Consider the following 25,900-nt stretch of genomic DNA (forward strand, 5'->3'; position numbering starts at 1 on the left):
CTTCATCCTTTTAAACTTCATTGTAATATCTTCCGATCTAATATCACCATCGTTGATATTAGGTTGAGTTATCTTATATATGTTGAAGAAATCACCAATACATCACCATTAAAATTGATTTGGACCAAGACTTATTTTTTCTTGTCTTTTAAAATCTATTTACACTTTTCATCTTTGAAAACAAATCCATCAATTATTTTCAACCAAGTTATTGTTAATTTAATTTCTCTTGAGTTTTTTTTGTTGTTACCTAGCTTAATTTCCAGATCTAGCTCTTTGTGGATATGACCTCGATCTTACCGAGTTAATTGCTACATCGCACACTCGTGCACTTGCGAGTTAAAACAAGCCGATCATAAAAAGCGGTCAAGCAACAAGCTTGCAGCATACATTAGATCGGGTCTTGTAGCTGTCAAATATAGTAAACTTCCTATTATTTTTCTATAAAGTCCTTCATCAGCCAACTCACTCCCATCCACCTTCTTCAGTTTCTCACCAGTAGCCAAGGGAATGGAGACTGGTTTGCAATCATCAAGTCCAAACCTACTAAGCAGGGATTTGACATATTTCCCTTGATGAATAAACACCCTTTGATCGGTTTGCAGTATTCCCATGCCAAGAAAATGATGAAGGAGTTTAAGATCAGACATGGCATACCTCTGCATCATTTCCTTTTTAAATTCATTGCCTCTCACTGCTTCCAGTGTACACAATGTCATTAACATAGATTGAGACAATGATCAAATTACCTTCCATGTCTGACCTTGTATACAAAGTAGCTTCACTTGTGCTCCTTTTGAATTTGCACATAGAGAGGTATGCATCAATTTCACTATACCAGGCCCTCGGTGCCTGCTTCAATCCATACAAGGCCTTCTTTAGTTTGTAAACTTTGTGTCTTGTACTCTTTACTTCAAACCCTTTAGGCTGCTCAACATATACTCTGAATATCTTAATTTGAGCAAATTGAGCATCAGAAGAAAACCATTTCATGAATTGGTTTTGGGGAAAGAGCACTTTGTTTACTAGCAAGTTTATAGTGGGTCTTGGCTCTTTCACGCAATCATCATGCAAGCTGCAGGAGGCACATTAGTATAGTCCCCACTAAAATTAATTTTAGATCCTTGTATACAAATTTGGAAGATACAAATTTTTTCATACATGTTCCTTACATACGGACTGAGTTTAATGAGTTTGTGGTTGGATTCTGGTTCCCATGTAGTTGTAGCAACTCTTAACACCACTATTGCTTCTAGGAACAAATTAGGACCTGGCATTTAAGTAGCTTTTTGGTGTGTTCTAAGCTCTTCTTAGATAATTGTGTCATAGCTTGTGATATTTACCTCTCTCTTACTCGTATCGAGCATAACCTCAATGCCCTTTGCAGTTATGATAAAGGAGCTCACATGTTCTTACCATCCTATGTCATGCGGATACATGGTGCTAAACAACAACGTGAAGCAGTTAAGAGGGCACCTAGGAAGCAGCTACAACCAGTTTTTGAGGTTTGTACACATTAGATGCATTGCATGGTTACTGATGCGTATTTTATTGTTTGAACTAAATCATCTTTTGGTACTAACATGTGATGTTCTTTGAACAAAATCTCACACTGATAATTTTGTATACCTTCACATGCTATCACATGTTTAGATTTTACCAGCTTAGCTTCTGGTTTAACAAGGATTCTCTTTTGTTTGAATTAATTTTCCAGGATACACTAGGGAAAATTAAAAAACCTTTCTCGTTTAATTTCTTCATTCAGGTTCCTTTACCTGAGAGGCCAGAAACAGAGTTTTTCAATTTTCCTTCTTTTGAAAATGATTTGTAAATAAGCTGAATGTTTTTTTCTTCCCTATATTTAGTTGCTTCTCCCACTACGTACATACCCTCCCCCTATGTCATTTTCTTTTTGTGGTTGGATTGCTCCAAGTTCACTCATTATTTTTAAATTCAATAAAAAAAAGACAGAAAATATATCACAATATAATTTATGTTTTGAATTCTATAATTTTCTTTTTATCTTTTCAGTTAAATATATTTTATCTTTTTTATATTCAAAATACTAAACAATCCAACATACATGTAAATATGAATACACAATATCCATACCCTAACAAAAATACTAATTTAGTAATAGGTTTTTTATAAGTCTACAAATTGTCGCTTTGGTAGGCATGCTTTGAAATAGAATATGAATTTCCAAAGGTATTTTTTTTATTAATTAATAAACTTCTATACTTTTATCTTAAATGCGACAACAATTTTTATTATTTATATTTACAATTCTATAAAAACATAAAAACATAAAAACATAAACAATAATATATATAATCAATATCAATATTTACACCAAAATTTAACTTTCTTCATTTATAAATAGCAATGCGCCAAGCCCAAACATATTGAGTCTAGTGTTAGCCAGACCCAGGCATGGTGGATTTAGCACTAGCTAAACCCAAGAAATGATTAAGTCTAGCCACCGCCAGATCCAAATCTTGCTAGGTCTAGCGCTTGTCAAACCCAACAATGAATTGAGCTTGATAGTGTATCAGGCCGATACATGTTGGGTCTAGCGCTAACAGATCCAAGAAATAATTGAATCTAACTACATAAACACTCCCTGGTCAAAGGTTTGAGATGGAATCAGCTCCAGCCACAATTATTTGATGCATAGGAAAATAATTATTCAGAATCACAGTACCTTGGCAGTCCTTTCCAGCCAACTTGATGTGTTGTGTGCTAATCCGATGAAAATCAAGATCCCAAAGAGGGTGATGCCGCTGATGGTTTGTTCTCTTCCTCCTTGTGAGTTTTTACATAATAAAATAGCGGCCTTAATTACGAGAGTTCCATTTTTACACAAAAAATGGCTGGGATTTCCTTTCGTTATTTAGTAATACGGGGGTTAATGAGCTTAAAGTTCTTATGTTATTCATTTTGTTTTAATAAGGTCTCTCATCTTTGAGATTTATTAATCCAACCAATTTTGTTCTATTAGTCCATCCATATCGTTAGCCCTTTCCTCACTAATGCTATAATTTTGGTTATTAATTTTGAGATATTCTCTTCTATGTTAAAAAAAATCATAAAAATAAGAAATGGATTAATAATTTAAAAGGACTAAAAAGTAAAAGAATAAATTGGATTAATGCCTACCAGTGATTCTTTTCCCTCAAATGTAACTGATCATTTTAGAAACACTTATTGCACTAACCAATAGCTAGCAGTTCATACATTAAAGTGTCCTTTCAATCATATTAGTCTAACAAAATTATTAATAGTGATTCCTTTCTTTATCCTCATACTTTTTGTTATTGATTTCATCCTTAATTAATATGTTGTTTGTTGGGTTTTTTTTTTTTATTAGTAGTCTCTTTTCTTTTCTTGATTTGAGATCAATTTAAATTTAATGAGATGATGTTTGAATTTTTTAGGTTTCAATTCATGAGTTTGAGAGAGAAATAAAAAGAGTTACTTAATATTAGGTGAGGAAAGAGAAAGAGATAGGTTGGTCACAATTCGACAAAAAAAAAATTGAACTTAGTGATAATGGGATCCACCTGCCAAAAGTAGTTTTATTGTGGTTTTACACCTTTTATCTTATCAGAAAAAAGTAGATCGAAACTTGAAAAGGTTTTTTGAATTGGATGATTTTTTAGTTTTTTGACTTGTTAAAAGTTGTTTTGATGTTTGATATGAATTTATTGAGAATTGTGGGGGTGTTTATTAGATGTTTTCAAGTGAGAAATATAACAAAAAAAAGAAAGATTATTTTGGGTTCAAGAGATTGAAACCTGACTTTCAGACCACCTAATTTGTCCGGAAAGGTTACCGCTTTATCTCCCTGCAATATGAGATCAAATATTTTAAATTGCATTTATCTTATACTTTTCTTGATTTAATATTTAGTTACTTTCAACAAATCTTTTAAATAATTATCAGTGCATATGATTATTGATTTATTTTATTAAATACATGTCAAATTTTTAATTCATAGTTAGCTTTTTATATACTAAAAGAACCCAGTAACAACCCCTATCTTTTTTTAACTAGAAAAAATAATGTTTGATCTCACTCGCTGTGAAGTTTCTAGTTAGGTTATCATGTATTGAAGTGGTTGAGTTTTAGAGGTGAGTGTGATAGGTAATGATATATATGATTTTTGTTTTGAAACTTAAATTTCAATTTAAAAATATTTAAAGGGGATTATAATTGATTTTGAAGTTAAAAATGGGTCTATAGAAACTATTAGGATGGGTTTGAGGTTTTTATGCTGAAAATGATTGAAAATGGCACTTTGGATGCCTATGGATGGTTATAGTTTTCTGGATAATTCAGACTTATTTTTTTTTGGATAACAAAAAAATTGTTGTTACTTAAAAAAATCTTTTAGGAACACGGCTGAAACCACTTTCTTTTAAATTTTAATTTTTTTTGTTAAAATTTTATATATATATATATATATATATTCGAATTATTTTGGTGTGCTAATCCTAAAAATAATTTTTTAAAAATAAAAAAAATATTATTTTAATATATTTCTAAATAAAAAAAAACCTTTGAATTATAACTGTTGCTACAATCTTAATGAGACCGAAGTCGAGATGAAGATTGACAAGGTTGAAATATATTAAATTATTAAAATATTATTTTAATATATTTTTAAATAAAAAATTTTTAAATTATAACTGCTAGTGCAATCTCAATAAAACCGAAGTCTAGATGAAGGGTGACAAGGTCAAAGAGAGTGATCAGACACTCATAAATGCAACGAATCACCTTGTTTTGGACATCCCACATATACATGTATTTTCTACCACACTTATTTAGGGACCCCTTATATCTGAGAATGTCTTCAACAAAGCATATTCAACTTCTTTGTTTGTTTTTTTTTGTTTTTTTTTTAATCTTTTGATATGCATATTAATTCAATAATACATAAGGCTTTTATGAATAAGGGGGCTATTCACACAAGAACAAAAAGCCATAAACAAATGTGCAGCAGACATCCATCAATGCAAGAAGTGCCCATTTTAAGGAATATAAACATGCCCCAATAAAAACCTGTCAGGTCTAACACTAGCTACATCTAGGCACATTCGGCTCGGTAATGTGTCAAGTCCCATGCATACTGGGTTAGTATGAAATGGTTTTTTTTTCTTGGACACGCCCAAGAGAATGACCATATTTTTTTGGATCTAACTTATGGAAATAACTCAATTTCTATGAACATTAGCTATATTTGATGTCCTAGATTTTAATTTTTCTATACCTTTAAGGTGTATGAAAGTCTTCCAAAAACTCACCATATTTCCATCAAATATTAATATAGATATAAGAAATATGTATCTTTCATTAAATACTATCAGAGTCTTTTATAGAAAAACAAGATTTATAGGCTATAAATACACAATAAAACATTTAGAATAGAAGTTCAAAATCTTTATTTTTTACTCCAATTTTAGAGTATTTTTTTCTAGAATATTATTATATATTTTTTTTAAATTAAAATACTTATTTAAACATCCTATTTCATCATAAATATGGTCATAGCAAAAAGTGAAAAAATGAAAAAGAAGAAAAAAGCTGATTCAGCCAAGAAAATTATAAAGGGTCTTTATTTGCTTTTATTAACTAAAATAGTGTGAAAAAAATAATATAAATATTTAAAACAACAATAATTTATACATTAAAGGGTCTTTTCAATCGTACTAGACCAACAAAATTATATAAATATTTAAAACAAAGCTATTAATATGATATTTATTATGGATTATATTTTATTATGCCTTTCATTGTTAAATTTTGTCATCCAATTTATAATTTGAAGTCAATTGTTTGGTAAGTACTTGTCGAGCATAAAAGCATTATAGCAACTACAATGCAAGAGGTGAATGAAAAGCAAAAAACTATTATTTTAGCTATTATTTTTAATTTTAACAACTCTAATTAATTAATGGTATAGCTATTTAAATAGCTAAAATACATTTTCTTCTACTAAAATACTATTTTTACATATCTACATACAAAAGCCAACGTCTCTTTATCTATGGTTGGCTTTTGTTTTTCTCTTTAAAGACACAACAAGAACGACAAAAGAAGCATGCAAACCTAAAAATTTTAACATTATTATATAAAACTGAAAACTGAAAATATTAATATAAATAAATTTTGATTTTAAAAGTTTAAAATTTAAACTTTAAATTATATCTTTAAACTTTCATATTACTTCATTAATTTTATAAATTAACCATTTTAATTATATAATAAATAACATGATTATATTATATAAAAAATAATTAAACTAGTTATATAATTATATTAAAATTAGTTTAATATAAAATATATTAAAATATAATTAGCTTTTTTCTAAATGGATTTTTAGCATTGGAATGCATATCAATAAATAAATAAAATTATAATTATATTATTTAAAAAGTCATTTTATCAATTTAATTTTTAACTTTTAAAAATAACATGTTTTATTGGAGTTGCTCTTGTACAGAATTATATAAGGAAGAGGAAGGCGACAAAGGGAAAGAGACAAAAGAAGTCCAAAAATAATATAACCCCTGCTCTTGACAGGAAAGTGCCTCTGCTGCTCAGTGCGCGTTCGATATCCCTTTCATTTCTGGTTTAAGAAAGTGGTTTTAGACCCGTTTGAAAATTTAATTTTAAAAAAAATTATTTTATATATATATTTTTAAATTGTTTTGATGTATTTATATTAAAAATTATTTAAAAAATAATAATAGTTAAAATTATTTTTATATATTTTTTTAAAAAAATTATTTTTAAAAAATAATTACTACTAGATTTTCAAGTCTAAAAGATTTGAGATGAGATAAAAGGTAATGGTAGAAGAATTGGTTTTTGAGATTGGGAAAAATCAAAGTTGGATTGTTTGTCATAAAAATATTAAAGTTTGAGATTCTAAACTCTTTTTAATTAGTTAATTATTATTTTTTTCGTTAATTAGTTCCAGTTAATACGGTGGTGGCTAAGTTTATTTAAAAAAAAAAAAAATAATGGGAATTTATAATATTTAATATAAGAGTTTTATAGTTAATAGTTTGAAAATTCATTAAAAACTACTTTTTAATTGTGATGTGTGGGGCCAACCCCTGCTCTCGACAGGAAGGTGCCTCTGCTGCCCAATGCGCGTTCGATATCCCTTTCATTTGTCTTTTGTCTTTTTCTCCACCGAAACTCCATCTTCCTTACATTGTAAGAAAAAGATCCGTAAGAAAATCCAGGAAACTTACCCGTACGAGTTCTTGACCTAAAGTAACCGGAAAAAATTCGAAGTCATTGGAATTAAAAGAAAGAAAAGGGCTTTGGAAGTTGTTTACTAAGATACCAGAAGATGTATACATGGATGATAGGGAGCTCGAGAGAGGAAAGAGCATCGAACCTGCTCTCTGGAAGGCCATCGAAGAATCAAGGTTTTCTGTCATTATATTTTCAAGAGATTACGCTTCTTCACAATGGTGCTTGGATGAACTTGTCAAGATTGTTCAGTGCATGAAAGAGATGGGCCACACTGTTCTGCCAGTTTTTTATGATGTGGATCCCCCAGAGACATATCAGAAAGCCTTCGTTGAGCATGAACAAAATTTCAACGAAAATTTGGAGAAGTTCCAGATCTGGAAAGATTGTCTCTCTACGGTGACCAATCTATCAGGTTGGGATGTACGGAATAGGTAAATCATCTATCAGTCTAACATAGCTTAGGCGTGTTTGGTATTGAGGTTGCTGTTATGGTCGTAGTTTTTAAAAAAATTGTTTTATAAAAATTACTTTTAGTTGTGGTTGGTTTGGAAAAATATATGTTTGGTTAAAACTATGGTTGAAATTGAGGTTGAACAAAAAGTAGTTTAATGTGTTTGGTAAAAAAAATATTTTTCAAATTGAGGTTATAAAATAATTAAAAAAAATATATATATATATATATATATATATTAATGATTTTTAATTTAAATATTGTAGATTTAACCACTGTTATTATATCATGAAATAAATAATATTGATATCAAATATTTTTTATTATTCCATTAAACTATGTGCAATGTCATTACATACGAAATCTATCCAACAAGGACTATATTTTTCATGGTTTCTTAAGCGCGCAACAACAAAAACTAAATTTTTTGTTACATCATTAAGCGATCTCCTTTTAAGTTTTTGAATAAAACACAATTAAAATAAAAATAAAAACTGAATTTCTTTTTAATTGGGTCGGACCCGGCAAGAAGATAATTGGAATTGCGATCAAATCCCCCAAATGCTACGTTATCATGTGATATCTTTATAATTTATGTAGTCTTATTAAATAATAATAAATACTAGTTTTTCAAGTAAAACACAATTCTTTTTATTAATTTACAATTTTATTATGTACAAAATTCATTCGACAAGAACTACAGAAAAAATAATTTTTTAAGCGTGCAATAAAATTAAGTAAAATATTATCAAGAATAAAATTGAGATTACAGTACGAGTAAATTTAATTCACCTTAAACTAATTTTTTAAAAAAATAATATTGTTCATGTTCATGTGAACAATGCGAGTAAAATCAATTAATTGCACTGATTTTTCAAGAAAAAAAAACTAAACTTATCGCAATGTTTTTTCAAAAAAAAAAAAAAACTAAAACTGTAATAGTGCGAGTGAATTAATTCATTCACTCGCACTGTTGCAACAGTGGAGCCATGCTCCACTTTTCTGCTTTTCTACCTTGCGAGAAGCAGCAAAATGCTGCTTCTCCAAAACATGCGGTGCAATTGCTTCTCCAAAACAAATTAAAAAAATTATTGAACTTTTTGCTAATTTCTATTATTTAATAAATCGAATAATAAAATTTCAATTATCTAAATTGAATTTATTGAGGCATCTTTGGAAAAGTCAATATTACAAAGACATTTTTAGTATCATGAGTATATTTTTTCCTATTGTATTATAGAATAATAAAGGATAACTTTATCGGTTGTAGTAACAAAAATTTAAAATCCTTGAGAAATGTCTTTGATTTACTAATGGATTGTAACAAAGAATTTACTAATTTTTCATTCTAAAAAAAGTAAACTACTTAGGGATAATATGGTCTTTTTATAAGGGCCAATAGTCATTATAGAATTGATAGGGGTAGTTAGGGTTTTTTTTACAGTATAATTACTTTGTTGCTTTTAAAAGCAAAAATAAATAAATTAGCTATAGGGGCTTTTTTAAGATTTTTTCACTTTTCAGGGTGCAATAAAATAACTTTATTTCCTTTAAAATTTAAAATACTTACCTTGTCTTCAAGGGCTTATTCATGCTTTTGTTTTTTTTTTTTTGTGATAAAAAAAGAAGAAAATTGGTTGGCTTGTTTGTAGAACACATAAGCGAGTAAGTTGTTTTGCCTTATGTAAGCAGTAGGGGTGAGCAAAAAAACTAAAAAACCAATTAAACCAAGAAAATCAGAAAAAAAATAACTGAAAAAACCAAACCGTGGAAAAAACCAATTAAACCGATTAAAATTTTGAAAATACCAACCGGTTCGGTCCGGTTTCGGTTTTTTAAGCCTAGAACTGAAAAAACCAAATCAAACCAAACCCAAAAACAAAAAAAAACCGAGCCAAACCCAAAAAATTTGGATTTGGTTATTTTTTTTTAATAAAAACCGAACCGAACCGAAAATGATCACCCCTAGCATGCAGCACGAGCAATGGCTTATGACACCCAAAAAAGACCGTCATTGATGTTTACTGATTCACCACGACATGACCTACCTCCCTTGGTGGCATGTGTGAAGTGATTCTTTCTGGTTTGGCACCAAATGACTTTATTTTCTTTTCGTTTCTTTTGTCTTTATCCTTGAATTCTGCATCCAACCTTCTAAACTTGTATAGTAACCCTTCAATTTGTTTTTTTTTTTCTTTTTCATATTTGGTTTATTTTCTTTAAATTGATATTTTTTTATTTGAATTATTTTTTAGAATTGAAATTTGTTTTTAATTTTATACTTTTTAATTTTTTAATTTATTAGATTTGATTCTCATTCTTTTGATTACTATTTATTTTATGTGAAATTATTTTTAAATTTTTTTTGGTGATTTCATCCTTCATTTTTTATTGTTATGTTTTTTTTTACCTTGGCAAGTTTTTAAAATTAAATATATATATATATATATATATATATATATATATATTATTTTTGATTTCATACTTTAACATTGAATTAAGCTTTTTGGTTGAGTCTGGCTTTAGGATTTAATGGATTGAGAATTTGGGACACCAACCTAGGTTTAGGAGATTTGTCTAGGTTTTTTTTTTTTTAGCTCATGTTTTTTTTTTTCCAGTTTCATCATTCAATATTTAATTTAATTAGAGACTGAGCTCTATTCATTTTTTTATTTGCTTTCTATAAGATTTTTAAATATTTTTAAAATTAATCGGGGTTATCTTAAGTCTTTTTATTTCTCATTCTTTGTTAAATATAGCTTCTATTTTTTAAAAAATCCTTTTTTTAATTGAATAATTTTTTTTTATATTTAGCTTTTAATATTTGGTTGATTGAAATCGAGCGCTATTTTATTTTGATATGGGTTCCATGGAGTTTTTCATGGATTTGTGCTTCGGATCGTGAGTTTCACAAGTTAACCATAGTTACTACAGGTCGATCTAGTGTGTTGTTGTCACAATTATATTTTTAAATAAATATATCATTCAATATATTATTATCTTAATATTTTAAAAGTGTTTTTCTAGCATGTATTGAATTTTCAAATAATATTATATTTGTTAAAGGTTAGAAAAAAATAATCGAACCTCGAAGGCCCAAAATCTAGTTAAAGAACTACACATTAAAGTGAAGTTTTCAACAAGTGGCAACTTATCATTAGTATTTTTAATAGTTTATCATCTATGATTCAGTTTTTAAGGTATGACATATAAGCTACATGAATTTTTTTCCATGAAAAAAATCATTTCTCAAAATACAATAGGTGGCAAAACACCACCAGAAATTCGCTAAATACCGACGGAATTTTTTCTGTCGGTATTTTTCAGCCGAAATCACCGACGGACAATATTCGTCGGTAATTAGGTCGGTAATTACCGACGGACTATAATTACCGACCAAATTACCGATCGAAAATTCAGAATTAATGAAAAAAGGGCGGGTAGGTGGCGCAGAGGTTTTGGCGGGTGATTTTTCCGACGGAATCACCAACAAAATTAAAACCTGGGGCCCGTACGCGTGATGGGACATGTTCACCGTCAAAAATACCGATGGAATCACCGACGGATTTGAAATGCCAGATCCGTACCAGTGACGTGACCGGTGCACCGTTAAAAATACCGACGAAATTACCGAGGGATTTGAATAGCAGGTCCGTGCGGTGACGTGTCGATTGCCTGTCAGAATTACCGACGGATTCACCGACGGAATCAAAACCGTCGGTAAGTCCGTCGGCAAAAGTGAATATATGGCCACTCTGCCGACACTCTCCTCCCCCATTTCTCCTTCTTCTTCCTAATCCTAACCCTCCCCATCTGCAAAATAACCAGCCCCCCTCGCCCCAAAACAAAAATCTTCCTCATCTCAGCACAACAAGTTGTATTTCTTGAAGTTTTGTGGTCACAACATCCGTGTTCTGATTTATCGACGGATTTTATCATTTTTTGTAAGTAATTCTATCTTTTAAAATTTTAACATTTAAATGTCAATTTTATTGTTTTTTTAGTATATGTATTTTTTTTAGTAGATGTACATGTTTTATTGTTATTTCTCGAACAAACTTGTAGTATATGAATGTATAATTTTATACTTGTTATGGTTTGTTTTAGATTTTGTAAGATTGTATTTGTTTGAAAATTGTTAAAACTTAATTTGTAGAATTACCGAATTACATGTTATGTTTTGAAATAATTAAGAGCTTGCTTAATGGGTCCTTTTTATAGAGGTTCGATAGAAGTCATGGATGATCGTTCATGGATGTATCTAGATTTTCCCCAAGGATTGCGGAGGATGGATTATTGTAACGGGGTTCAGGGTTTTATTAATTTCGCAACATCTATTCCCAGAAATTTTACTGGAGGCGGTATTAGGTGTCCATGCAGGAAGTGTCAAAATAAAAAGTATCTGCATCCAGATGTTGTAATGATGCATCTTCTACACAAAGGGTTTGTGGAGGATTACGAGTGTTGGTATGCACATGAAGAGGTATTTGTTAGTAATAAGAGAATGGGAGAAACGGTGGTTGGGTCAACTTCTAGTGCTAGCAACGTTCATGAAGCGGCAAATGACAACACTAAACCTTACAGAAACATGGTTATGGATGCAATGAGAATGAATCAAGATAATGCCAATCAATGTCCAATCGTAGAAGAAGAACCTAATGCAGAGGCAGCTAGGTTTTTTGATTTGTTGAAAGATTCTGACGAACCATTATGGGATGGTTGCACAAACCACAGTAAATTATCGGCTGTGGCACAGGTGTTCACCATCAAGTCAGATCACGGGTTGAGTGAGGCCGGGTATGACAAAATTATTGATTGGGCAAGAAGCATTTTACCAGAAGGGAACAGGCTCAAAGAGAACTTCTATGCTGCGAAGTCCATGATGAAACCCCTCGGTTTAGGATACCAAAAAATTGACATGTGCCCTAACTTCTGCATGTTATACTACCTTGAAAATGCTGTGATGACCGAGTGCATGACATGCGGGCATTCCCGTTACAAACCCAGAACTGGCAGGGGGAAGACTCTAGTGGCATATAAAAAACTTAGATATTTCCCGATCACACCTAGACTGCAGAGGTTATTTATGTCACCAAGGACTGCTGAGCACATGACATGGCACCAAACACACGATGTTGTTGATGGTGTGATGGTGCATCCTTCTGACGGCGAAGCGTGGAAACGCTTTAACAGTGTTCATCCTGACTTTTCTACTGAATCAAGGAATGTTCGACTTGGGTTGTGTACAAATGGGTTCAACCCATTTGGGTCATTTGCTGCTCCCTATTCTTGTTGGCCGGTCATTCTCACAGTTTATAACTTGCCACCGGGAATGTGTATGAGGCTGGAGTTCATGTTTCTATCTACTGTCATACCCGGTCCAAGCAGCCCGGGGCGGAATATAGATGTTTGTCTTCGACCGTTGATAGATGAGTTGGCGCAGTTGTGGTCCTCCGGATCTCTGACTTATGATATATCGAGGAAACAAAATTTCCTTATGAGGGCGGCTTTGATGTGGACTATCAGTGATTTTCCAGCTTATGGAATGCTTTCTGGTTGGAGCACGCATGGGAAACTCGCATGTCCATACTGCATGGAAAACAACAAGGCATTCACGCTAGCAAACGGAGGTAAAGCTTCTTTTTTTGACTGTCACCGTCGCTTCTTGCCACTTAATCACAGGTTCAGAAAGAACAGAAAAGATTTCTTTGTTGGTAGAGTTGAAAAAGATGTTGCATCCCCGCGTCTTTCTGGTGAAGAATTGCATCATGTTGTATCAGAGTACGGTGACATTGTGTTTGGCCTTCAATCAGGTAAGCAAAAGTTTCCTGGTTTTGGTTTGACCCATAATTGGGTAAAGCGAAGTATCTTTTGGGAGCTTCCGTATTGGAAGACTAATCTTCTCCGCCATAACCTTGACGTCATGCACATCGAAAAGAACATGTTTGAGAATATTTTCAACACCGTCATGGATGTGAAGGGGAAGACAAAGGACAACATGAAGGCTAGATTGGATATAGCTTTATACTGTAACCGTAAAAATATGGAGTTGGTTTATGACGAGTCACGAGTTGCAAAACCAAGGGCAAGCTTCGTGTTAGAGAAAAATGCACAACTGCTAGTCTACAAATGGCTTAAGAGTCTGCGTTTCCCGGATGGACATGCATCGAACATGTCAAGGCTTGTTAACATAGAGGACTGCAGATTGTATGGAATGAAGAGCCATGACTGCCACGTGTTTATGCAAACACTCATCCCATTAGCTTTTCGTGATTTGTTGCCAAAGGGAATATGGGATGCACTAATGGAGATCAGTCATTTATTCAGAGATATATGCTCCAGCAAGATGAATGTTGAGCACATTGAGATGCTTCAAACGAATATCATCGAGACACTATGCAAACTTGAGATGATATTCCCTCCTTCATTTTTTGACTCAATGGAGCATCTCCCTATACATCTACCGTTTGAGGCAAAAGCTGGAGGACCGGTCCAGTATAGATGGATGTACCCATTCGAACGGTGAGATATTACAGTTGCAATGGAATTCATATCTAAAAGTATTTTCTATGTTTTTTTTATTTGAAAATACTTGAATTGTACTTCAATGCAGGTACTTGTTTAATCTAAAAAAAAAGGTTAAGAACAAGGCGCATGTTGAGGCTTCGATATCTGAGGCCTATATTGTTGAAGAGATATCAACATTTATCTCGTATTATTTCGAACCTCATCTGAGAACAAGAATCAATCGCGTTCCACGGCATGACGATGGCGGTGAAGTGCCTTCCAGTGGGAACTTGTCAATATTCTCCAATACTGGACGACCCACACCTAAAAATGCCGTAAGAGGAAGATATTTGTCGGAAATAGAATTCAAACAAGCACACAACTATGTTCTATTTAACTGTGATGAGCTGAGACCATTTATTCAGTACGTCTATATATGTGTAATACTAATTAAACTTTGTCAGTAATATACTGTTAATTATATATTGTAATATCATACACTCATTATCACTTGCAGGCAACATCGACAATATTTGCTCTCCAATAACTCGCAGCTGACCGAATCCTAGATCTTTCAATTACAAGATGAACAATTTGCCACATGGTTTAGAACACATGTAAGCACTATCACAAACTCATTCTAACATATGCATGTCATTACGAGATTCTCGTTCATTTACCGTGTATTGATGTACATTTAATTACATATATTTACAAGGTTTATCAAATGGGAAGGAGTGCGCCCAAGTCATTGTCTTCACTAAGCCTCGGCCTTGAAAGAAAAGTTAAGTGCTACAACGGGTATTTTGTCAATGGATATGTTTTCCATACTGAAGAATACGGGCAAGGAAGAAAGACATACAACTGCGGTGTTTGTGTTAAGGGATCCACAAGTAGCCAGTTAGAAGTTGACTACTATGGTAGATTAGAAGAGGTCGTCGAACTGCAATATCATAGCGAGCAGAATAAAGTGTTTTTATTCAAATGCTATTGGTATGACACGACGGACATAGGAATTAGAGTTGATCCGCACCATGGTCTGGTCGAAATCAACTCAAAAGCTAGACTCCACAACATAAACGATGTCTTTGTTTTCGCAAAGCAATGTCAACAAGTTTATTACACATACACCCCTTCATTTAGAAAGGATCGTTCAAGAGTTGATTGGTTGTCCGTTTTAAAAACAAAACCACGGGGTCGTGTCGAGGTTGTTCAGGATGAGAACGAAGACACAAGTGTGCGAGATGAAGTCTTTCAAGTTTGGAGTTGGTTGAACCATATCGAGTTGCTCCTTCGATTGAATTGGAAGAAAATTCAAATTTTCGAGCTCTCGATGATAGTCTTGTTGATATTGACAGAGAGGAGTTGAATGTTGTTCTCAGCTCTAGCGGACAAGCAAATGTCGATGAAGATTGCGATAAAGATGATGACAATTCAATTGATGAGGAAGAAGAAGAAAATTCTGACTAATTATGAAAATGAAGCCCTATGTAAAAACATTTGTCTCATGTAATTTAGATTATTGATGATGTATTTTGTAAAACAAAATATTTATTGTTTAAGCAATGTGGTTATTGTTTTATGTGATATACAGTTTATCAGTTAAGTTATTGCAAGAAGGTAAACATGCAATACAAAGACAACCTTTCCTGCATAATGCAAACTTACCGACGTCCATACCGATGGACAACCATCCATCGGTATCTCACAGAGAGTTCGAAAATATTTACAACAAAATGCCACAATCACCGACGTCCATACCGACGGAAAACCATCCGTCGGTATCTCATAGAGAGTTCGAAAATATTTATGCGAAATGCCACCAACACCGACGACATTACCGACGGCTTCACCGACAACTATACTGACGAAATCAAATCCGTCGGTATATCACAGAGAGTTCGAAAACAATTACAACAAAATGCCACATTCACCGACGGATATACCAACGCAATGAAATCCGTCGGCATCTCACAGTAAGCTCGAAAAACATGCCACCATCATCGACGGGATTACCGACAGATTATAGTCCGTCGGCATCTCACAGTAAGCTCGAAAATATTTAGAACAAAATGCCACAATCACCGACGGAATAGGTCCGTCGGTAATTTGTCGGTCACACATATTACCGACAGAAATACCGACGGACCGCGCGATTTCCAATGTGTGTGAATTAATGCGCCTCTGAACTTGTCAGATTACCGACGGAATCACTGACGGACTACGAAAAATTTGGAGGGCTTTTAAAAATTCGGGGCGAAATTCAAAAAATACCGACGGATTTTTGACCTGTTACCGACGGAATGTTTTACCTTTTACCGACGGATATTAATTCCGTCGGTGAGTCCGTCGGTAAAACTGCCCTATAAGTTCCAGCCCCCGCCGCTTCGCCTCATTTTTTCTTCTTCTCCCCGCTGCTTCGCTTCTCCTCCGTTTTTCACCTCAGATTTTTCATTTTTTTCCCCTCAATCCTTAAACACTTTCACCTTTAATCTCTAGCAAGATTTGGTGTTGTAAATCTTCATCATATTAAAAGGTATATGTTTTTTTTCTAATTTATTTTATTTTTAGTTGTTTTTATTTTTGTTGTTTTAGTGTTTTTTGTTGCAATGTAGATAAAGTTTTGAATTTGACACATTATTAAGGTATGTATATTTCGTTCCTTTTCTTAATGTAGGTCTTTTTTTTTGAATTTTTTGAATATTTTTTGTTGTTGTGTTGTTAGAATTGTTATTAGTTAATTTAACTTTGAATTAGTTAAAGTTGAATATTTGAATTTTTTTGAATTTTTTGAATTTGTTGAATATTTTTTAATTTAATTGTTAGTCTATATATTTTTTTAATTTATTGAATATAATTTATTGTTGTATTGCCTATATAATTATTGATTAATTTATTGAATTAGTATTGTTAATGTTGAATTTACCTTAGAATTAATAATTGCGTTTGTTGGAATAATTATCGATTTCCAATTTAATTTATTTTTAGTTGTTTTTATTTTTGTTATTGTGTTGTTTTGGTGTTTTTTTTTGTAATGTAGATAAAGTTTTGAATTTGTCACATTATTAAGGTATGTATATTTCGTTCCTTTTATTGATGTAGGTTTTTTTTTTTTGAATTTTTTGAATATTTTTTATTGTTTTGTTGTCATAATTATAATGATTAATTTGTTGAATTATAATTGTTAATGTTGAATTATAATGATTAATTTGTTGAATTATAATTGTTAATGTTGAATTATAATGATTAATTTGTTGAAGTATAATTTGTTGAAATTATTGAATTTATTTTTTGTCATATTTTTTATTGTTTTGAATATAATTATTGATTAATTTGTTGAATTATAATTGTTAATGTTGAATTGTAATGATTAATTTGTTGAATTATAATTTGTTGAGTTATAATTTGTTGAATTTATTGAATTTATTTTTTGTCATATTTTTTATTGTTTTGAATATAATTATTGATTAATTTGTGAATTGTAATTGTTAACGTTGAATTTATCTTAGGATTAATAGTTGAATATGTTGGAATAATTAGTATAGATTGGTTCGATTGGTTGTGGCTATTGTTAATATTTGCAGGTTTGTGGATTTTGGTAGTATCCAGTATAGGGGAGGTGCTGCCGATTTTTTTTTTTAACTTTTGAATTTTATTATACAATTATTAATATAAAATTTTTTAGATGCGCAAAATGAAAACCAGAGCTGGTCGTCCAGTCGAATCAAGTTCGTCTAGCAGCGATGATGATGTTTCCTTAGGTGCCTCTCAAGAAGAGGCACCTACACCACCTGCGCCGTCAACCGATGCTGCCTCTTCCAGCGATGTTTCACATCGCAGACGCGGCGTGCCTTCGAAGCGGAATCAATTTACCCGCCAGTACGAGGCACAGTGGAAGGACGATCTTTCAATGTAAGTTTGTTAAGGTTTTAGTTTTTTTTTATATAAAAAAAACAAATTTAAAACATAATTTATGAAGTAATCACAAATTAATTTCATTTCTTTTCAGGTTCACAAACATTGAGGCCGCCCGAGTAATATCATCGGCGTTTAAAGCGTCGATGGAGATTCCATTGTTTCAATGGAGTCAGATATCCAGACATCCTGAATGGATGCCTCAAATCAATGCATGGTTTCGTTAATATATAATTTTCAGCTTATTTCTAATAAATTCAAGTTATAATTGTAAATAAATTATTAACATTTTAAAAAATTATTTTTTTATATACAACATCGATTCTGCTGGGACGATGAACATGACACTGTTGTGAGGAGGGTATGGGAAAATCACGCGGCAATTAGGTAACATCAAAAACAATACGACTTTTTTTTACATAATTATTTATGTTTCAAAATGTAATTTTTTCGTGCGTGAATTAGGTTGCGTGATTTTTGGTATGACACCCAGAAAAAAAGCAAAAAAAACAGCGAGGGATAAAGGGTTCCAAGGCTGGAACGATGTTGCGGTTTGGAGGGATTTCAAACCAATATACATCCCGGAAGATATATGGCCGCACTATCTTCAGCACGTGATGTCTGAGCGGTTCACTCGACGCTCGCAGTCCGGTGCTGGCAACTAGAATCGGCCAATTCATGGCTCGGTGACAACGCACACCGGCGGCTCCGTTCCGTTTTCTGCACATGCGAAACGGATGGTAAGATTAACTTAAATGAAATATATCGTTCAATTAATTTGTTGTTAATACATTTTTTTCATTATAGGCTACGTCTCTTGGACGTGAGCTGAGCCCTATGGAGCTGTTTGTGGAGACGCACGTGCGAAGTCATGACCGTCAAAAGGGGACACAACAGTTCGTTGACAACCGTGCTCAACATTTTGTGGTATGTTTGTTCAACCATTTTATTTTGTAAGTTATTATTATGTTTATTGAATTGAATATGATGATTTTTTTTTTCAGGAGACCTATAATAATCGGTTGAGGGAGAGATACAGGGACGATCCATCGACCCATCCGGAATTCGATCCGGATTTGTGGATGGAGGCTGGATCGTCAGGTGGACCCGATAAAAATCAGGTTTACGGGCTCTCCAACACTACCGCGGCCAACTTGCGGTCGACCGGTACTGCTTCAACCGCTGGGAGCTCCTAATCTGTATCGAGCTCCCAATCTAAGGAGTTTGTGGCCTTGCAGCAAAGGTGCAACCACCTATCAGAGGCATACGCACAACTCAAAGAAGAGCAAAGATTGGCGAATGAACAACACAGAGCAGAGTCTGAACAACAAAGAGCGGCCTATGAAGAGCTTCGGCAAATGGTCATGAACATGACACAAGGTGGAACATGTGCGCCTAATCCTTTTTGGCCGCCTAACCCCCATCCTCCTCCTCCTCCTCCTCCTCCACCTTTATATTAATTTTTAATTAACATTATTTACATTTAAAATTTTGTTTAATGTTTTTTTGAAACACATTCATTTTGTAATGAATATTATTTCACTTTGAGTTTTTGTTGCTTAATATAAATTTTATTTGCATAATTGGTTTGTATTACCATTAATTTATATCATTTTTTCAAAATAATTAAAAAACAATTAAAAAAAAAACAATTACACAGGGATTTACCGACAGAATAACTCCGTCGGCATTGGACAGTGTCTGCCACCGTCACCGACCATCACCGACGGAACACATCCGTCGGTATAAATTTCCCGATGTATTTACCGACGAAAATATTCGGTCGGTATAAAATATCACCGACACTTTTGCCGACGGATTTATTCCGTCGGTATTTTTATAACACCCCGTCGGTATATTCCAAGCGGGAAACTTTTTTTTTTTGGCGCGCACGGTCCGTCGGTAGAAGTTTTTTTTGTATTTCCGACCGATATAGCGACGGAATGTGGAATCACCGATAAAAGGTATTCCGACGGGTGTATTCCGTCGGTAATATAGTCGGTAAATAATTTACCGACGAAATGTCTATCAGACACCGACGGAATATGTCCGTCGGTAAAACTGTGAAATCTTGTAGTGAAAAAACTTTTCAAACTAGCACGGTTTCATCAATTGCATAGGTCTCACTTAGGCAACTTCACACATGCAGGTCTCACATGTCAAAACAATCTTCTTCTTTTCTTTGTTGGGTTGGTCCCTTGGTTTTTATATTAATGAAATGATCATTATATTGAAATTAATATTAAGATTGTATAAAAATTGAAAGACCAAATAAAAGATTAAATAGAGAAGAAAGACGAAGAAATAGGTTGTGAAAATTTGAGTTGTGAGAAGCATATGTGATATCAGTGCATCTCAAGGTGCGTGGATTGGATTTGCGCAACCACTTAAACTATGTTAGTCTGCGAAATATTTTAGGACTATGCTAATATGGGGAAAAAAAACTTAAAAATTAATAATTTTTAAAGCTATTTTTTTAAAGTTAATTATGCAAGATAATTGAATTTTTTGTTAAAAATAATTATAAAAATAATTTAGTTGTCGTAAAAATATATGATAGAATTCCATTTGCTTTTTGGTCAGTTAAAACCAAACTTAATGGATATTTTATTTCCTAGCTTTTGTTTTTGTGTCCATGCTTCTTTAGTAACTGTGTGATTCTATAGGCAATAAGATAACTATTGTTAGGATCATTCTTAGCATCAATACAATCCTAGTTCCTTTTTCAGTTTATCCTTTCCTTTTCCTCTCTGTTCTTTCTCAAAGGTTGGTGTATTAATTTCCGGCTAACAACCATACATTTTCGAGCTAAAATATGCTAATGTTTATTTTCCCATTATCACTATCTGATTTGATTTCTACACACTGCATGATTAATGTTCTGCACCCTCCTATGCAGGAATGAGTTAGAATCAATTAAAATAATCTCTACTTTGTATTTTTTTTTACTTGTATTCCTTTTTTGTTGACAGGGAAAAGAAAAAATAGAAGCCATTTTCTTGGACATGCCTAGAATAAAAGAGGCACAATGGAACATGAAAGCCTTCTCTAAAATAAGTAGACTAAGATTGCTCAAAATCGACAACGTGCAGCTTTCTGAAGGACCTAACGATCTTTCCAATAAGTTGGGATTCTGGAATGGCATTCTTACCCTTCAAAATCATTGCCAGCTGGTTTACCGGTGGATGAGGTAGTTGAACTTCACATGGCTAACAATAGTCTTGAGCAATTATGGTATGGGTGTAAGGTGAGATTAACTAATTTAAGGGCCTTTGTATTTCTTTTATTGTTTTCCTATATATGTATTTCTTCTCCCTGTCTGATTGTAGAGTGCATTTAATTTGAAAATCATCAATCTCAGCAACTCACTACACCTGACCAAGACTCCAGATTTTACTGGAATTCCAAATCTCGAGAGTCTGATTCTTGAAGGTTGTAAAAGTTTGTCTGAGGTCCATCCATCACTCGGATATCACAAGAAGCTTGAATATATGAATCTTATGGATTGTGAAACTATTAGGATTCTTCCAAGCAACCTTGAAATGGAATCACTTAAAGTTTGCATTCTTGATGGATGCTCAAAACTTGAGAAGTTTCCAGATATAGTAGGAAACATGAACTGTTTGATGGTGCTTCGTTTGGATGGGACAGGTATTAAAGAACTGTCTTCATCAATTCATCATTTGATTGGCTTAGAAGTATTGAGCATGAAAACCTGTAAGAACCTTAAAATCATTCCGAGTAGCATAGGTTGCTTGAAATCCCTTAAAAAACTTGATTTGTTTGGCTGCTCTAAACTTGAAAATATACCAGAGAATTTGGGGAAAGTTGAAAGTTTGGAGGAGTTTGATGTAAGTGGAACTTCAATAAGACAACCGCCAGCATCCATTTTTCTTTTAAAGAATCTTAAAGTATTATCTTTTGATGGATGCAAAAGAATAGCTGAGAGTCTTACAGATCAAAGGTTGCCTTCTTTGTCGGGTCTATGTTCTTTAGAAGTACTGGATTTATGTGCTTGCAATCTAAGAGAAGGGGCACTTCCTGAAGATATTGGCTGCTTATCTTTATTGAAGTCTTTAGATCTGAGCTGAAATAACTTTCTTAGCCTGCCTAGGAGCATAAATCAGGTTTCTGGACTTGAAATCCTTGCCTTGGAGGATTGCATGATGCTTGAATCATTGCTTGAGGTTTCATCTAGAGTTCAAACGGTATATTTGAATGGTTGTATAAGCCTAAAAGAAATTCCAGATTCGATACAGCTAAGCAGTTCCAAAAGATCAGAGTTCATATGTCTTAACTACGGGGAATTGTACAATCATACATCATGGGGTTGACGATGCTTGAAAGATACCTCTAGGTCTTCTCTTAATCATACCCCAACCTTTTTGTATCTCTCTACCTCTCCCTCTATCTATCTAACATTTTTGTTTTTCATGGTACAAGGTTTGTCTAATCCAAGACCTGGATTTGGTATCACTGTTCCAGGAAATGAAATTCCAGGTTGGTTTAACTATCAAAGTAAGGGATCTTCAATTAGTGTGCAAGTTCCTAGTTAGAGCATGGGGTTTGTTGCGTGTGTTGCATTCAGTGCAAATGGTGAAAGTCCTTCTCTTTTTTGTCACTTCAAAGCCAATGGAAGAGAGAATTATCCTTCGCCGATGTGTATTAGTTGTAACTCTATCCAAGTTCTGTCAAATCATATTTGGCTATTCTATCTATCTTTTGATCATCTTAAAGATCTTAAAGAATGGAAGCATGAATCCTTTAGCAACATTGAGTTGACATTTCATTCTTTCCAACCAGAAGTAAAGGTGAAGAATTGTGGTGTCTGTTTGTTATCTTCTGTATATATTACACCACGACCATCTTTTGCCCATTTTATTGTTACAAGCAAAGAAGCAACTTCTTCATTTAAAGCTTCTTTAGCTTTTTCTTTGTCGTACCATCAATGGAAGGCCAATGTTTTCCCTAGTAATGTTGTCACCGATATAGAGTCAGATCTAGCCCTAAGATTCATTGTGCCAGCCGAGAAGGAACCAGAGAAAGTAATGACAATTAGATCAAGACTCTTTGAGGCCATTGAAGAATCAGGGCTGTCAATTGTTATATTTGCAAGAGATTGTGCTTCTTTATCTTGGTGCTTTAAAGAGCTTGTCAAGATTGTGGGATTCATGGATGAGATGAGATCGGACATTGTGTTTCCAGTTTCTTATGATGTCGAGCAATCAAAGATAGATGATCAAATACAGAGTTGCACAATTGTCTTTGATAAGAATGAAGAAAATCTCAGGGAAAACGAGAAGGTACAAAGATGGATGGATATTCTCAGTGAAGTTGAGATTTCATTTGGATTGAAAAGGTATGTTAACAAATCTGTTTTTTTCTTGATTTTATTTTTATTTTTTTGCATGGGAAAAACACCGTGCAAGGTTCAGTACACAATGGGGTTACAAGTTCTAGCCCTAAGATTCATTGTGCCAGCCGAGAAGGAACCAGAGAAAGCAATGACAATTAGATCAAGACTCTTTGAGGCCATTGAAGAATCAGGGCTGTCAATTGTTATATTTGCAAGAGATTGTGCTTCTTTATCTTGGTGCTTTAAAGAGCTTGTCAAGATTGTCGGATTCATGGATGAGATGAGATCGGACATTGTGTTTCCAGTTTCTTATGATGTCGAGCAATCAAAGATAGATGATCAAATACAGAGTTGCACAATTGTCTTTGATAAGAATGAAGAAAATCTCAGGGAAAACGAGAAGGTACAAAGATGGATGGATATTCTCAGTGATGTTGAGATTTCATTTGGATTGAAAAGGTATGTTAACAAATCTGTTTTTTTCTTGATTTTATTTTTATTTTTTTGCATGGGAAAAACACCGTGCAAGGTTCAGTACACAATGGGGTTACAAGTTCTAGCCCTAAGATTCATTGTGCCAGCCGAGAAGGAACCAGAGAAAGTAATGACAATTAGATCAAGACTCTTTGAGGCCATTGAAGAATCAGGGCTGTCAATTGTTATATTTGCAAGAGATTGTGCTTCTTTATCTTGGTGCTTTAAAGAGCTTGTCAAGATTGTGGGATTCATGGATGAGATGAGATCGGACATTGTGTTTCCAGTTTCTTATGATGTCGAGCAATCAAAGATAGATGATCAAATACAGAGTTGCACAATTGTCTTTGATAAGAATGAAGAAAATCTCAGGGAAAACGAGAAGGTACAAAGATGGATGGATATTCTCAGTGAAGTTGAGATTTCATTTGGATTGAAAAGGTATGTTAACAAATCTGTTTTTTTCTTGATTTTATTTTTATTTTTTTTGCATGGGAAAAACACCGTGCAAGGTTCAGTACACAATGGGGTTACAAGTTTTTTTTTTCAAGGTAGATTATGAATTTCAGAAAAATTAATATTAAACTCATTGGAGTTTATGGTCTGGATTAAACCGACATGTTTTAATATGGACAATATTGTTTTTTTTTTAGATTTGTTATAAATTCCAAGGGAAATAAATATTGAACTGGTTAAGTGTATAATCTAGATCACGAGTTTTTTTTTAAAGGTTGAATATAAATTTAAGAAAAAAAAAATTCAACCCGGTTTAGGTTTTTTTTATAAAGATTGATCTTTATATGGTGTTGTGCATTTTTTAATTTTTGAATTTTTTTTAAAATTTCAATATAAATTTAAGAAAAAAAAATTATTGAACCTCATTGAATTCATGATCCGGGTCATATATTAATTTTTTTTAAGGTCCGAGGAAAACATTATTGAACCCGATTGAGTTAAGGCACAATAACTGGACAATTATTTTTTTTTCTAATGTTGTTTTTTTTTCTTTACTGATATCTTTTTTTATATATCCTTTTTTAGATAATTTTCAATTTATGTTTCAATTAATATCACTAATATGTGATTTGTTTTTGTTTGTTTAACCTTTTTTTGATAGTGTTGTATGAATTTGTTTTTAAAGGTTGAATATAAATTTAAGAGAAAATAATATAGAGTCTGGTTGAGTTCATGGTCTGAATCACATGTTTAATTTCTTTTTGGTTAAAGGTTGAATACGAATTTAAAGGGAAAACAATATTGAACCTGATACTCCGGGTCATGGATTTAACGAGTTAAGCCATAACAAGAAAACAATGTTTTTTTTTATTATTATTTTCTGATATTGCTTTTTTTTACTGATATTTTTTATATATCTTTTTTAAAATAGTTTTTAAATTTATGTTTTAATTAATATTCCTCATCTGTGAATATTTTTTAGATATTTTTTTTATGGTGTTGTTCGTATTTAATTTTTGAAAAAGTTATTATAATTCATCAATAATAACATAATATGTACAACAACCTTGCATAATATTTTTTTTAATTTTATTTTATTTAATCAATTTAATACGTGTGTTTTTTTTTAATATCATTTGATTGAATAAATAAATTAATTTTAATAAATAAATTAAAAAAATATGACTGTGTAAATGTTATGTTATTAACACATTTGAATTTTTAATTTTATTTTTAGTTATCGTTACTATATTTTTGTTATTATTAATTCACATAGTTATCAATTTATTTTATTACATGTATGTATGAGCTTTTTAATTTACAATTTAAATTTCTTTATGTATAAAATTGCATAAAAAAATCATGCATGCACAACTTTTTTGTAAGAGAAAAAAATATATGTTCTATAAAAGAGCATCATCTTATGTTTTTCACAAACATCTTGCAACAAAAAGAAAGGGTTAGTG

At 32.5% G+C, this 25,900-nt stretch overlaps 2 protein-coding genes across 2 annotated transcripts in view; both read left to right on the forward strand.

Moving 5' to 3' along the window:
• Positions 1-1,520, forward strand: part of LOC118053524 (DNA-directed RNA polymerase 2, chloroplastic/mitochondrial-like) — a 63,687-nt gene extending 62,167 nt beyond the window's left edge. The window contains exon 6 of the mRNA XM_035064806.2: positions 1,388-1,520. Within this exon, the coding sequence (XP_034920697.2) occupies positions 1,388-1,520 (133 nt within the window). The remainder of the gene's footprint in view (positions 1-1,387) is intronic.
• A 5,857-nt stretch (positions 1,521-7,377) lies between these two features.
• LOC140954792 (uncharacterized) lies at positions 7,378-25,105 on the forward strand. The gene is made up of 8 exons (XM_073405554.1): positions 7,378-7,687; positions 21,319-21,395; positions 21,478-21,799; positions 22,592-22,648; positions 22,886-23,507; positions 23,616-23,963; positions 24,072-24,419; positions 25,096-25,105. The coding sequence occupies exons 1-8, from the start codon at positions 7,378-7,380 to the stop codon at positions 25,103-25,105; spliced, it is 2,094 nt and encodes a 697-aa protein (XP_073261655.1).
• The last annotated feature ends 795 nt before the right edge of the window (positions 25,106-25,900 follow it).

This window comes from Populus alba, chromosome 17 (genome assembly GCF_005239225.2).
Source record: "Populus alba chromosome 17, ASM523922v2, whole genome shotgun sequence".
In the NCBI taxonomy this organism is placed as follows: Eukaryota; Viridiplantae; Streptophyta; class Magnoliopsida; order Malpighiales; family Salicaceae; genus Populus; species Populus alba.